This window comes from Quercus lobata, chromosome 4, assembly GCF_001633185.2.
Source record: "Quercus lobata isolate SW786 chromosome 4, ValleyOak3.0 Primary Assembly, whole genome shotgun sequence".
Taxonomy (NCBI): domain Eukaryota; kingdom Viridiplantae; phylum Streptophyta; class Magnoliopsida; order Fagales; family Fagaceae; genus Quercus; species Quercus lobata.
The window spans coordinates 70,785,588-70,801,731 of NC_044907.1; the positions used below are offsets into that span (position 1 = coordinate 70,785,588).

Genomic DNA, 16,144 nt, shown 5'->3' on the forward strand with positions numbered 1-16,144 from the left:
TCTTACCAAGTTGTTGGACAGAACAAGCCTTGCATGGTCCACGGAACTCAAGCCTATGGGAACCAGTACATTAAAGAAATCTTACAAGTTGACAGAAAACCAAGGCCTTGCATGGTCCTCGGACTCAAGCCTATGGGGAACCAAGTACATAAAAGAAATCTTATAAGTTTTGGACAGAACTAAGGCCTTGCATGGTCCACGGACTCAAGCCTATGGGGAAACCAAGTACATAAAAGAAATCTTACAAGTTTTGGACAGAACCAAGGCCTTGCATGGTCCTCGGACTCAAGCCTATGGGGAAACCAAGTACACAAAATAAAAACTGTTACTAGAGCATTAAAATCCATCCGAAAAGGACTTCTCGTTAACAGTTGGGTCAGTCTTTAATTGCACGGGTTCCCCGGTCTACTCGCAGATCCCCAGTGCCAAAGGGGCTAATACGATACGGCACAGTATGTTGTCCCAAGGGCACGATCCAAGGGCACGATCCAAGTCCATCGCTGCTCGGCTGCTCTCTCGGATATTCGTCTAGCGTGCATCACGCAGCGCTCAGCAGCTATCTCGGTTAGTTCCATAAATTCAATCTATTGAGGATTACCATTGTTACACTTGATAATATTTGCGAGTTTAAACTAATAAGGGTTTGTATTAAAGTGTTCTTCCGTCCAGAATATTGTTAAAGGCATGTTTAGACTTAATATTCAGACCCAAAGTGGTTGTTGCAAAAAAAAAAAAAATAACGTATGCATAAAGAAATAAACACATCTTTTATTAAGACAAAAGAACAGTACAGTGTACAATAAAAGTTGAAACCAGCTTACATTAGAGTTAACTGCGTAAGCAAAAGAAAGGCACAAAAGAGTAAAGATGATGCCGAGGAGATATCTCAGAGGAGAGGTTGGCTACTGTTCCAAGATGTCGTCTAAGAAAACTATTCCTTGACGCTTCTACATGCCTATAACTCAGGCAGCCAAAGAACCTGACCTCAGGCTAACACCATCTACAGCAAAGATGCAGGGAGCCGGCAGTTGGGAAGCCCCCGCAGAAGTTTGCCTGCTACAAGGCAGACGGCGCTGATGGCGGAAATTCCTTCTTCAGGCATGCCAAAAATCTGGCATGACCAGAACCTGCTTCGGATTTTGACTAAAAGAAGGAGAAACATCCTTTCCCCTCTCTCGAATTGAGATATTCTCTTGAGTCTACGCCTCCTTGGCCTGTACCTCACTATCTGGAGTCTCAGGAAGACACAACGCTTTTGTGGCGGAGAGAGCTCCTTTGCCCCAATCCTCGCCTCAAACATGATGTACTAAGAGAGGAGACTGAAGAATTCGTGTGAAAGTAAAGCAACCTCCTCTCCTATTTATTTAAAAGAAGAGGTGATGGCATTTAATTCACTCAGCGTCCCAAGGAACGCTACAGACAAAATGTCTCCGGCTCGATTTCCAATGCCGTCTGCAACCCTGAGATTAAAGGAGCCTCGTAAAGGCGCACCTCGAATACTGGGACGCCAAAAAGTACCGCGTGACCAAAGGCTACGGAAATGCCTCTAAACCTATGGGCCTAATAAATTCGCGGCCCAGGCCCGTTCTGCATGGAAGCCCACGGACTATGGCCCACACCAAGGAATAACCATTACCGAGGACAACTTCCTGCTCGGCAACTTATGAGACACCTGAGGAAAGACAGGTGCAAAAAGAAAAAGGGAGGGAATAAAGTTTTGGACAGAACCAAGGCCTTGTATGGTCCTCGGACTCAAGCCTATGGGGAAACCAAGTACAAAAAATTATTATTATTAAAGTTTTGGACAGAACCAAGGCCTTGTATGGTCCTCGGACTCAAGCCTATGGGGAAACCAAGTACAAAACATTATTATTATTAAAGTTTTGGACAGAACCAAGGCCTTGTATGGTCCTCGGACTCAAGCCTATGGGGAAACCAAGTACAAAACATTATTATTATTAAGTTTTTGGACAGAACCAAGGCCTTGTATGGTCTCTCAAGGACTCAAGCCCAAGGCCTTGTATGGTCCTCGGACTCAAGCCTAAAACCAAGTACAAAACATTATTATTATTAAAGTTTTGGACAGAAACCAAGGCCTTGTATGGTTCTCGGACTCAAGCCTATGGGGAAACCAAGTACAAAAAATTATTATTATTAAAGTTTTGGACAGAACCAAGGCCTTGTATGGTCCTCGGACTCAAGCCTATGGGGAAACCAAGTACAAAAAATTATTATTATTAAAGTTCTGGACAGAACCAAGGCCTTGTATGGTCCTCGGACTCAAGCCTATGGGGAAACCAAGTACAAAAAATTACTATTATTAAAGTTTTGGACAGAACCAAGGCCTTGTATGGTCATCGGACTCAAGCCTATGGGGAAACCAAGTACAAAACATTATTATTGTTAAAATTTTGGACAGAACCAAGACCTTGCATGGTCCTCGGACCCAAACCAGGGGGGTAAGTATTACTTTTTATTGGTCTGCCTTATCATGCCAGGCACTTCCATTAAAGTTATGACAACATCTTTTTATTATTAAGTATTTTGGTCTCAGTCGTCATTGATTTAGATGCTATATGATTGTGCCGAGCGGCGCTTACAAATTTATAAAAAACAAAGAGACAGAACATGCAAAGTGAAATAGAAACAAGTTTTATTAATATGAAAAATTATTACAATATACAAAGAGAGGCTTCAACCAGCCTATACAAAAGAGGGGCTGCCGAAGCAGTACTAACATCCACAGTACAGATAAGCAAACGGTCAAGCGCCTTTTTAAACTTGTCTTCAAGGTCCCTCCGATCTCTACCTCATAGCTGCTCATACTAAGAGAAGAACTCACTTTAAAAAAAAAAAACGAAGAAGAAGGAAATAGTAAGGAAGAAATCAATGAAGAAGATGGAGGAGATGGATGAAGAAGATGGAGGACATGAGTAAGGAAGGAGGAGAAGAAGAGAGAAGAGATAAAAAGAAAGAAAAGGAGCAAAAGAGGGAAAAGAGAAAGCACCAGAACGGAACTGGTGCTGGGAAGACTATAAGAAGAGGGCGGGGGAGGGCACCAGGGAGCAAAAGAGGGAGAAGCAGAAGCACTTAACCCCTGCCTCAGCCCTGACTCCTAACACGCTGGTGCCATATTAGGTACGCTCGTGAGGAGCCGGGTGGTGCTGGTCTTGGTTGTTCTCGACTCAGTCACGCCGAGAATTCGACATGACGAGCCCCTGCTTCGGATTTTGGCTAAAAGAGAGGCGGAACAGATCTTAAGTCTGCGCCACCCTTGCCCTGACCGAGCCATTTCAAGTTTTGTCAGGATATGGTGTTTTGAGGAGGAGTGTGTCTCCTTCATCATTCGTTATGGAGGACGTGTACGGATATGATGTATAACAAACAGGCTAAGCAGACGCTAAAAGAGGCTACGGGTTTCAGATCTCAGAAGGAAGGGGAGGAGTCTGTACGAAAGTGATTGCCTCCTGCTTGCCTTCTTATAGGAAGAACCAAACAGAGGGAATTAAACGCATTCAAAGTTTCCAAAAGAATCTGAAGAAAAAGAGGCGTCCATTCTGCTTCCCCACCTTATCAGATGAGCCGCCGGACATAAATGAGCCTCGTAAAGGGGATTTACTAAAGGCGTGTCTGGGATAGTCAATCGGCAGGAGCAGATCACGAGCAGATTAAACGGACTCCCTTGAAAAACGGCTAACTTCGTGGACAGGCGGAAAGCCGCTCACATAAATGCGGGGTCAAATTAAATGGGCCATATTGAGGGCCCGGGTTTGCCAAAACCCTCCTTCCCAACCCGGAAGTCGGACAGAAGGGTTTTGAGGGGCTATTGTGGGGCCCAACAATTCGTGGACCAGGCCCATTTATCCTTAGAGCGTCCGAAGGCCCAATCCGAGGAGAGCTGTGGCCCAAGCTCTACAACGCAGAGCACAAAACAATTTTTGGGAAGCAGCCGAGGACAGTTTAGTCCTCGGCAGATCCATAATCCCACCAGAATAAAGGGGCAAAACTGGTATAGGGACGAATTAGTAAGGAAATCCAGAATATCTTGGGGAAGTTATCCATACTACCCTTCTAGATAAGGCCCGACGCCTGACAGAGCCGTACTCTGCAGCTTTATCAAACCATCCCCAACAATTCCGGGATTGGACTGATGGGACAAATGTCAATGTTCGTAAAGATTGACCCTACACGTGGACGAAGGGCAATGAATGCAAGCTAGTATAAAATAAGGAAGTAAGTAGATCTGAAGGGGGGCCCTTTTTTCGACCTCCGGAAAAAGAGAGACTACATGGGAAACATCTCAGGAACACCGGACTTCATGGAAGAAAGTCCGTCGTTGGGCAACCGAGAGAAGACCTCAAACAGGTCCTCGGATCAACTCCGAGGAGCTCCATCCCACGGGGTACGACGCCTTAGGGCTTAAATGTTCATACCCAATTCCCTTTTTCCACGTAGATTCCTCTAAAGCCATGACCGGACAACGCCACTTGACCAACGGCTAGCTTTTCAAGCCCACTCTCTACAAATCATATTGTGAGGGATCTTTCGTACGCGAGCCCAACATCCTTATTGGGCCGCTAGAGAATTGTGTCCTTACAAGTTTGTTTTGAAAACATGGATTAGTAGGAGAGTGTCCTATTTTGTAGGCATTTTAAGTGAAGTTAGAGATATATTTTACTGGATTGTCTCTAAATTTTGTCACTATTAAATGTAAGGTCTAGGAGTATTTTTAAACTATATAAAAGTCCAGTCCAACTAATCAACTAAATATAGAATAGATGATTTGAATTTGCTTAACTAATCAACACCATATATATATATATATATATATATATATATATATTACCTTTAGCATATAATGATATCATGAACACTCACATCTCCTTTAGTCAGCAAATTATAGAGTTACCACTTTAGAAATGTGACGTTTGGTAAAAATAAAAAATAAAAAAATAAAATTGTTGCATAAAGATACACAAATATATATGTTTGAATATTCTACGCATATGCCATATATTTCTTTCATCGTGTGATTTTTATGATTTTATTTATTTTTCAATTTATACCATATAATCGAATAACTATGTCATTCATTACATGATGAACTTTTACAACATATCAAATATGTCCTTAGTGTGAAATACAAAGAAAAATACTTTAATAATTTTACATCATTGCATATTTAAGTCGTTGTACAAAGTCCAAAGTCATCAAGCACACACTTAGATTAGTTAATGTTAATTTAAAATGAACCCTATTATTTCCTTTCCTTTTTGCAGAAAAAACCTATGACCATCCTTGACTGTAAATATCTTAAACCGGTCAAAGAGTCCGACAGCTCACAATAGTTAATGGGAACACGTATTATTAGGTGGAATCACGTTTGCCAAGAAGCAATTAAAACACGGGCTTCACTATATTATATTCTATCATCGTCTACGTAATTCGTACGGAGCATCCACATTATCATTCATTTCAACCATTCTCTATAAGTTTATCACAATTTTTCTTGCCCCGTCGAATCTATATAATAGAAAGAAAATCTCTATGTGTTCCTATTATTTGACCACATTACTATAGCTTTGTTTTTTTTTTTTTTTGGGGGGGGGGGGGGGGGGGGGGGGGGGGTGGTTCAATAAAGACACCATTTATATTTTATTGTTGACCTCAATCAATAGAATTTTGTCATAATTTGAGTATAGTTCAAAAGTTGTTCAAATTTGACGAGATTAAGATCCATTTAAAGATGATGAATTGATAATTTTTTTAGCAAAATCTTTTACACTATAATGATTTTTTTTAGTCAAACTTGTTTCATTTAAAATTAAATATGTGAGATTTTAAAATATACATAAATCTAAACCTAATTAGATTTAAAAACTATAGTCATAGGCTCATGCCAAGAGGAAGCCGGTCTTAAGATAAATTAAAAAAAAAAATAATAATTAAAAACCACAAACTGCTTATAAAAACAAAACATCAAGATGATTCAAATTAGTTCATAAATCAATGCCTTAGTACATCAATTAATTTTTCTTCTTTAAAAAATGTGCATTATAATTTATAATTGAGTATTTATTAATTTTTAACTTGTACCCTTAATAAACTCAATACTCATAATGAAAGTATGAGAAATGAAAGAATAGATAAATAAGGAAAAAAAAAAAACATAAATTTTAAATAAGTTGACTATAATTTTCCTAATCTGACATGAAAATCTTTGCGAAAAGCTGAATACATGACTAATCCTCCGATTTTTTACGTACCATATAAATGTTAAGTTTTACTTTTAATTGGAAATATTGGCCAAGCAAGTATATTTCAAAAAAAAAAAAAAAAAAATATTGGTGTGTAACAAAGAAACAAAGAAGTTCCACACAAGGACACAATCATCAAAATTTATTTCTAGAAAATTTTTACAAGAATCAGCAAATAAAGCCATACGCACACTTAATTTACAGGAGAACCATTTGATTACACTTGCCATGATCTATAGCTTGTAGTGAATCTTTTTATTTTTTGCTTGCACACTAGATATATATAACTGTATGCTTCTCACATTTAGAAAAGAAAAGAAAAGAAAGTTTCTTTCACACTGCTATTATTATTTTTCACATCCTAATCCATTAAAGTTCATAAGTCATACCCACTTTCAGCATACGCTTGTGAGGAATATCAAGCACTTTTTCACTTTCTCTTAAATTTCTTTTCATGAAAGTATAAGCATAATCTATCAAAATTCTCTTTGCAACACTGGCTCCTTTTGCAGCAACCACATCAGTCTCACCAATGAAGTGAACAATACCAGCATGCCATGCCTTGTCCACAGTCTCAATCTGTCTTTCAAATTCCTCTGATTGATCCTCTTCAACATGCCTCTCATCCAGTGTATCTCCATCGTTCTCAACATTATTATTCTGCACATTTTTGGACAACCATAAATTCTCTGCAATAAAGAACTTCAAGTTTTCTATCAAAACCTTTTCAAAGGGCTCTTGCTCATTTTGCACATCTGTGTATCCATATCTAACAACGCAGCGAAACACATTAAGCTCTTTAGGCTCTACTTGGCGAAATAGGAAACGCTCTTTCACTGGAACCTTGCTTATGGGAAGTGACTTGATGGAGATGAAAACAAGGACAGTGTGCAATGCGGGCACATTCGCCACATAGTGCTTGAAAATTGGTGGGATGCCTTGAACAAGCTCTGAGTAGAACAGGGCAAGTCCAGGTATTCGACAAAGGCTTGTGTTAGCAACTACTTCCTTTAACGTCTCTGGGGAAATCTTATGCTTAAGCTCATAATCATACTTTCTCCTGAAAACACTGTTCCAAGTATACATTACAGTCATTAGGACTGTTGCGAATGCTAGGGGAAGATATCCTCCTTGGTCAAATTTGTAGAGGACTGAACTTAAATATACAAGCTCTACACTGCCAATGATAAGAATGTATGAAATTATGAGAAGTATGTGGGTTTTCCATATCATGATCATCACTAGAGCTATGAAGCATGATGTGAGGGTCATTACAAAAACCACTGCTATCCCTGCACAAAGTAAATTAACTACTCTTTAGTTGCAACTCATATATATGAGACTCTATTTGAATCTTATATTGCTGTATTTGGACTATTATTCTTATTTGTTTATGTACAAATTTTCAAAGTCTATACTTTTTCTAAGTATAACTGTATTTTTTGCTAACTCTTTAATAAATGTCAAATAAGCTTTTCAACCAAAAAAATAAAATAAAATAAGATAAATAAATAAAGACAAGGAAAAATTATATATGTAGGTAGTGGATTACCATAGGCATTGCCAATGTTAGTTGTTGTCCTAAAACCCAAAGTGACTGCTACACAAGCCACCATAAGAAGGTAATTAGCTTCAGGTACATAAACTTGTCCTTCATACTTCGTTGATGTGTGGATTACTTTCACTCGAGGGAAACACCCTAGAGAGAGGGATTGTTGTATTATAGAGAAAGTCCCTGATATTATGGCTTGGCTTGCTATAATTGATGCTAACACAGCCACCACAAAAGTTGGCCAATATAGAGGTCCTGCGCATCATATAAAAATACCACACTCAGAACTAGTTAACTATATATGTCAAATGCCAATGAATGTATATAGAGAGAGAAAGAGTAGAAAGAATGTCAATATGGCCATGGATATGTTCCTAGCAATTACCTGGTATGGATTTGTAAAAGGCAGTAGCAACAAGATCATTGTGCTTGCGAAGGAAGGATGCTTGTCCAGTGTATGCCAATATAAGAGCTGGATAGGTCACACAGCACATGCTTATTTGAATGGATCGAACTGAGAAGTGACCAAGATCAGCAAATAAAGCCTCAGTTCCTGCATAATTTTACAACACTACATTAACCAACTTTAGCTTATTGAAGGTATATATATATATATATATATATATGTATGTATGTATGTATGTGTGTGTGTGTATATATATATATATATAAAATATATATTACAATTTACAAAGGAAAGAAATTGCAACCTGTTATGGCAAGGACAACACCACCAAGGGAAACCCAAGCATCTTTTTTATTCCTCCGAAAATAATCTATAATATAGTATGGATTTATTGCCTTAGCTACAGCAGGGTCATATTTGATGAAATTGTAGACGCCAATGCCGCCAATAAATGTAAACCAAATGCAAATTATCGGAGCAAAGGTATAGCCTACTTTATCAGTTCCAAGTCTTTGAACCGCGAATAGCACAATCAATATAACCACTGATATCCAAACAACCATATCTGTGTAAGACAAAATAAGTAGTTATTAATAAAATGTCTTGTCACGTACATATCAATCAAGATATTGCTATTGCAGAGTTGAACATTATTGATTGTTAAACTTAATACATATTGGTATTCGACATAAAATTAGATAATTTAGACTCTTCAATTTCCATATGATGATTAATTGATTTTTTTTTTCTTCGATAATTTGGGGAGCAGGGATTTTAACTCTAAATGTCTACGTTAAAAACACTAAAAAATATCAATTAAGTTATAAAATTCTTAGTGATATTGATTTGACAAATTAGAAATTAGTTTCTTGTCAAATTTAATGATATTGACAAATTTAAAATTGCATGAGATTGGCAATTTAGAAATTAGTAGTATCAGTCTCATCTCTTGCCCTCCATTTACTCGGAACTGATTGCTCTAATCAGAAAAGTATAAGTGATTATGAATGGTTTAAATTAAAATTTTTTTAATAAAGATTTATTTTTCTTATTATAAGTTATAACAAACTTCTTTACCACTACATTTTTGGCTATGGATAGTCTGAAATAACAACCTCTCTCTCTCTCTCTCTCTCTCTCTCTCATTTTACATTTAAGATTTCTATTTTTCGTTTTTCTACTTTAAAAAATTTAGCCTCATATATACAACATGTCTTTTGCTTTTGAGATAATAATAATGATATGATCATTATTAGTCTTATCTCATGTGCTCCATGGACTTAAAGACTTTTTTTAATAATAAAATTAAGTCTATTTCGTCAAATTATTATAACTGTTCTTAACTCCCTATTCACCATATGAATCGTTTAAATTTAAAGTTTTCTTAATATAATTTTAATTTTATTATAACTATGACTTCTTCACCACTACATTTGTGGTTTTGGATAGTTTTGATTTTTCTCTCCAAAAAAAAAAAGGATAGTTTGATTTTAAGATAGAACCTCACTCTACCAACTTATTTTTTCATTTCTCACTTTCCTACATTTAAGGTTTTTTATTTATTTTTGGTATTTCTTCTTTGACAGTTTTATCCTCATTTATATTTTTATTCTTCTTTCTATCATTTTTATTTTTAACTTGAGGTCTTTTTAGAAAAATAAAAAATTGAAGTCATCAAATTATACACTCTTTATAATTATATAATATAATATAATAAGGTGTGGACGGTATACATAAGGCATTTTGATTTGCGAGGTTTTTTTTTTTTTTTTTGGGAAAATCAACAATTAAAACCACTAAAGCATAATCTCTTTATATTAATATAATATAATTTATTAAGTAGAAAAGTATAGTATAGATAAGGGTACTTTGTACTGATTTACCAAAAGCAAAAAAAAAAAAAAAAAAAAAAAAAAAAAAAGGAGGAAAAAAGGCACTTCACATTATTGTGCATTGCCTTGCTTTTGCCAAAATTATATGGTGTGCCTACATGGAATCTGGAAAAATTGTTGGGAATACCTACTTTATATTTTATAATTAATATTTATATATATAATTATATATACATATATTGGCTAATATAAAGAAATTATGATGTGCCACATAACCAAATGGTTACCTTGTGTTACTTTAGTTGATTCTATCCGGATTCCTCCCACAGCCGACAAAACTGCCATCACAAACATTGCAAAAGAGAAGATTTGTAATTTGCATTTAAAAGCCAAATAAATAGAGAGTAAAACAACAAAAAGTGAAGTACATGTTGCAAAAGGCTATAATACTGTGTTTGAGAGTTATTAATTTAATGAATTAATATATCGAATAAAAATGATAACTTAAAAAGTAATTGAATGAAATGAAAAGAATTGAGGTGTCTTTCTTATATATAAATTTACCATTATATCATTAATTCTTCTTCTTCTTCTTTTTACTTGAAATAATAGACATTACTTCTTATTTTTATTCTTAGAAAATAGGCATAAAGATGTCAATTCTAGAGAAATCCGGTTTTGCCCCATTTTTGGAGGGACTGTATAAGATAATGGAAAAGTTCCTTTTCCTCTCTTTTAACTCATCCAATCAATATATTTGGTATTTTTTTTTGGGGGGACCCTCTCTAATCGATAACTACACTAAGAAATCCGTGCCTGCGCGTGGACTAATAATGTATTATTTGATCACAAATAATGGTTAACTGTATAATAATGCATTATTTGATCACAATCAGCTCAAATTACAAGAACTTAAAAACAAGGTGGACCCTTTTCTATATGCATGAAGAACGGAGGCATATATAATTATGGATGAACCACGGTATTTTCTTCTTTGGTTTATATATAAATTTATATATATATATATATATATATGTATATTCCTACTTTTTTTTTTTTTTGAGAATCTATATATTCCTACTTTGATCTTTTGAACATATTCTAAAATTATGCTTTTAGCTTTGCATTAATTTATTTAACAATATAAAAATAAAAGAAGAATATTTTTACTTTAAAAAAAAAATGTGACATTGTTGCATGCATATAACATATCTGATAACTTTATCACAAGGAAAAAATACCGATTTCTGAGTCTATTGACAAAAATTTAAGAAAAAAAAAAAAAAAAAACACCTTTGCAATACATGGAAAAATTACTTTTAATGTTCTAGTCAACATAAATTAGTAATGGTAGATAGGATACCAAGAATATTTATCTCATATCACAGATATATACATAATTATTTTATTACTAACCATCTACGAATATAATATGTAAAAGGAATGGTAAATAGAAACTAATTGTAGAAATGAAAACACCGTATGCATGGTATAATCATAAGTACTAATGTAGAAATGAAAAAAATTAGAAAGTATAGGTGTAAACCTGAGATACAAGGAGTAAGAACACCGTCCCCAATCAACATGGAAGTTCCAAGCATTGTGGCAAACAATAAGATTTGCTTTGCAAATTTGCTGTTCTCTAGCGTAGACTTGAGCCACGATGCCATCCGTACACGACCATTTGGCACTTCAAGCTCATAATTTGACACTTCATGGTCCTCAGCTTGTTGATTCGGAATAAAACCAACCTTGGCATAGCGGCATAAGAGAGAGTATAACGCAAACGTCCCACCTGAAATTGATTTTCATTATATAATTAGTAATAAAATAATGGTTATTATTTCTATGAAAATTATTACAGTTAAATATACACATTTAAATAAAATTTTACCTTAAATAATAATAAAAAGAGCCGGTGATTAATATAATATTGTTGAGACTAAACTTAAGTCTCACCATTATGTTTACTAAGCTTTTGAGTTAAGTAGTTAGAGTCTCACCATCATATTTACTCCCAACAACTATTTTTTTTGTTTTTTTTGTTTTTTTTTTGTTTTTTAAGAATGTCAACAACTAGTTAAACTATATAAATCATGCGTGTTAAATTTTTTTGATTAATTTGGCATCAGATTGAATAAAAATCAACTTGAAATTTTATAAAAAATTATTTAAAAATAGAGTTTTATTTTTTGTGAAATTCTTAAAGCTCGAGCCTAAACATTTTGTGAAAGAGTTTTGAAACAAGAAATTTTGTGGTAATAGTTTTTTTTTTTTTTTTTTCGGGTGAAACTTTGTGGTAATAGTATAAATATATTCCGAGAAAACAAAATTTTGGTACAATAATTTATTTCTTTCGGGGGTGATCTTTAATCAGACCACCCAAAAATTTATATTGTAACATGAAGAGAACATTTTTCATAGTAGGATCATACCTTCGCCATTATCGTTAGCCCTTAAAACAATCAACACGTACTTGATGAGAGTAATTAAGGTGATGGTATAGAAGATCAAAGAAAGTACTCCTAGGATATCGTCGTTGTGCGAGATACCATTGGGGAAGGTGCTGGTATACACGTATAGCGGTGATGTACCAACATCCCCGTACACCACTCCAATACTTTGAAATGCTAGATGCACGATCGTTGACCAATCCATAGCCTAAACAAAACCCCAAAAAAAAAAAAAAAAAAAAATGTTAACCCAAAAGATGTAAATTTTATATGTCAAACAATACAAAATAAGTGTTTCTTCCTATACCTGTGGCATGCAAGAAAAATTGCTAATTGATGTGTGTGATGTGGGATATGGAGATTTTTGGGAAGTGGTGGCGGTGTCAATACCTTGGAGTGATGGTCATGATGAGGACCATGAAAGCTGCGGGACTCGATGTCCAAAGAGTCATATCTGCGTAACTTTTGCCATGAAAATTTCCTCTCCTTGAGCTCTTGATCTTGAGAAACTTCCTCCTTGGTTTCGTTTGTAATGGCGTCTAATACTGCATCGTCAGCCATGTTTTTTAATAACTGCAGAAATTACGGATACGAGAGAGAGAGAAAGAAGTATGGTCTGTATGGAAGTCAAAAATGGTGGCACATTTATAAGGAAACTTTGCAAGTGACGAACTCACAAGTTTTTGTTTTTGTTTTTGTTTTTTGTTTTTTTTTTTTGTTTTTTGTTTTAAGTATCTGAACTACTTGTACGGATGCCAAGATAGGTTCGAACCGTTAAGGGCAGGTATCCCTTTATTATTATTACTATTTTGTACATTATTTTTTGTTTTAATGTGAAAATGTGCTTTTTGTTGGTTCATAGGGATGGGGACAACTCAGTGGGGTTGGCTAAGTGGTTCGGTACTCGGTCTCAAAGTGGTTGTCTTGAGTTTAACTAGGAGCTTTTTAGTTCAAGTTCGGGCACTAGTATTTTGAAAAAACTCTTTGGGCCAGCGATTTACTCCACTGTGGGCCCACCCGTCATGAACAGTAATTAGTCTTTGGTTAAAAGTTTTGAGAAAACACTGTGGGAAAAAAAAAAAAAAAAAGGGATGGGGACATTCATTAAAAGAAAATAATAGGGATGGAAACAGGGTGGAACCAAATCATGTGTGTTCTGTTTTTACACCATCTTTTTTTTTTTTTTTTTTAAAAAAAAAAAAAAAAATTAAAGGTAGGCAAATCTCAGGCAGGTAGGTAAGTAGAAATGAGGTAATTAATGTGGAGTCATTTAAAGGTAGGCAAATCTCATGCAGGTAGGAACTTTCTATTTCCTTTCCATTAAAACTCCCAATAAAATGTAGTTATTTTCACTGTTGACTTATGACAGTATTTTAAAACTTCATTTCTTTTAAGCACAAACATATATAATACTTTCCTTCATATTGCTTTAAAAAAAAAAATTTCAATTGATGAAAATAATTTATCCCAAATGGACCCTAAATTAGGGTAATAAATGAACCAAGCTACATGGAAAAAAATTTGTTTATATTTGTTTGTTTAGCAAACAAATCAAGCTCAAACACAAGTTTAATAATTAGTCTCGATTATCAAACAAGTCAAAGCTCAAATATAATATAATTTGTTTGTGAACTCAGGTCGCCCCCTTCCACCCATTTTTCATTCATAAAAAAAAAAGAAAAAAGAAAAAAAAAGAGTGTTCTTGAACATGCAAACTCAATTTAATTATATATAATATTATGTTTTTATATGTAACATGTACAAAAATATACTTATATAGACTTGAGAATGGATTGTGTAAGTTTTGTAACTAAGTTCATATAATATCAAATACAAATTTGTAGTTTATTGATAATATAAATTGTTTATCCATAGTAAAATTCACAAATTTGTGAAAGTGTAAGAATTTTAGTTTTGGTGTTACTATATATGGGGAAAAATGGGCTAATTAAATAGTTTATGAACAAACTTGAGCTTATTCAACAAGAAAATAAACTAAGCTTGAACATTTAAAATCTCGTTTGGTAATGAGATCGAACTTAGCTCGTGTTCAAAATAAAATTAAATGAACAAATTTGAATTTTTAACACTTAACTTGACTTAGTTTGTTTACAACATTATCCTAAATAAATAAATAAATAATTTCAATATATTGTTAAAATGGTTAAAGGATTCAAATAAGTTGGAGGACAAGCACCACAGGGATACAAATTCGGGCCCTATCCTAAGGAGAGGGCTAGAAGCTTAGAAGTACTACTAAATCTAAAAGAGTAGAAGACTAAGCCCTTGTTTGGGAGGAGGGAATGGAAAGGAATGGAAAATAATAAAAAGAATAATTTTAAAATATTCTTCCCTTCCCTTGTTTGGGAGTTTTAATGGAGGGAATGGAAATTCCATTCTCTTATTTGAGAGTTTAAGTGGGAGGGAATGAAATGGGTAAGAGGGAACACTCATTCCTATTTATTTCCTTAAAATCTCAAATTTTCATTTCCCCCAAAATTGGGAGAAGTGAGAGAGAATGAAATTAGATTTAATGAATTTTTGACTAAAACTCTCAAAATATCCTTATATATTCAACAATTTATTTTCAAATAGAGGTCTAATAGTATTATTCTCATAAAATGATTTTGATGGGATTAACAAACTCAACTTCCATGGATGATATCATCGTTACCAACGAGGTCATCCCCTAAGACGAGCTGATCGAATGTCCACATCATGGACGAAGGTAGCAAAGCCATTCAATATGGGCAATAATATCTTGGGCAGTTACAAAAACAGCTGTATGGATTGTTGGAAGCCCATTGAAGTCCATATTATTGAGCACAAGGCGTTACCAAGAAAGGCATTAAAGCCACAACAGCTGCCACAATAGTTAGGGGTTGTAGAAACATATATAAGTCCTTCACAAGCACCAGCACAAGGTATATAGACATACCTAAGAAAGCTGCTAGCTATTCTAATACTCTGTTATTTCCTAAAAACTCTTAATACTAACTTTGGCATCGAAGACGTTGTGGCAGGCACCACACCGGTGACCACCTTCAAGGAGTTATCTTACCATTTTTAGGGTGACATAAACAGAAGAACGGCTCCATTTGGACACACATACAACAATTGACGAGTTTGTACCTCATCAGTTTGGTGTCGTCTATGGGAACGACATTTTCGTACTCAGATTCGAAAACGTAGTTTCCATCAACTTCTATATTCAGATGAAGTCCAACCAGGATTCTACAACCTTAGCTTTACAAGTCCAGGCCCTAGCAGCCACCATTGAAGAGCTCACTAGACAGAACCAGGAAATGAGGCTACAGCTTCAGCAAGAGGAGAACCGGTCTAGAGCCAATCGAGAGGATGCAGGGGATAGCCATAGAAGGAGTGACCGTCGAGGGCTGGTTACCCCAGATGAACAAAACTCAGATCTTCTTTGGGAGATGAGAAAGGAGATGGATGAGCTGAGAAACGCCATTAAAGAAAAAACAGATCGAAGCTTGGATAGAATAGTCAGGGTAACAGATTCACCCTTCACCATAGCAGTCTTAAAATGCCCTGTGCCGTCGAAGTTTTGCTTGCCTCAGCTTGAGTTGTTTGATGGACTTAAAGACCCACAGGACCACCTCAACACCTTCAAGACGACACTA

At 35.1% G+C, this 16,144-nt stretch overlaps 1 protein-coding gene across 1 annotated transcript; it reads right to left on the reverse strand.

Moving 5' to 3' along the window:
- Window positions 1–6,626: 6,626 nt before the first annotated feature.
- LOC115983413 (potassium transporter 5-like) lies at window positions 6,627–13,061 on the reverse strand. The gene is made up of 8 exons (XM_031106081.1): window positions 12,891–13,061; window positions 12,483–12,708; window positions 11,594–11,842; window positions 10,335–10,385; window positions 8,520–8,780; window positions 8,195–8,362; window positions 7,810–8,064; window positions 6,627–7,549 (listed from the first exon to the last, which is right to left on the reverse strand). The coding sequence occupies exons 1-8, from the start codon at window positions 13,059–13,061 to the stop codon at window positions 6,627–6,629; spliced, it is 2,304 nt and encodes a 767-aa protein (XP_030961941.1).
- Between the last annotated feature and the right edge of the window lie 3,083 nt (window positions 13,062–16,144).

What these genes read in the sequence shown, in the direction of transcription:
- LOC115983413 (XM_031106081.1), bottom strand. Translation starts at nt 13,061, where the DNA reads ATGGCTGACGATGCAGTATTAGACGCCATTACAAACGAAACCAAGGAG. An exon ending in TCTTACTCCTTGTATCTCAG is followed by an intron (nt 10,386 to 11,593) that starts GTTTACACCTAT and finishes TTGTGATGGCAG; the next exon opens with TTTTGTCGGCTGTGGGAGGA. An exon ending in ATCAACTAAAGTAACACAAG is followed by an intron (nt 8,781 to 10,334) that starts GTAACCATTTGG and finishes TGTCTTACACAG; the next exon opens with ATATGGTTGTTTGGATATCA.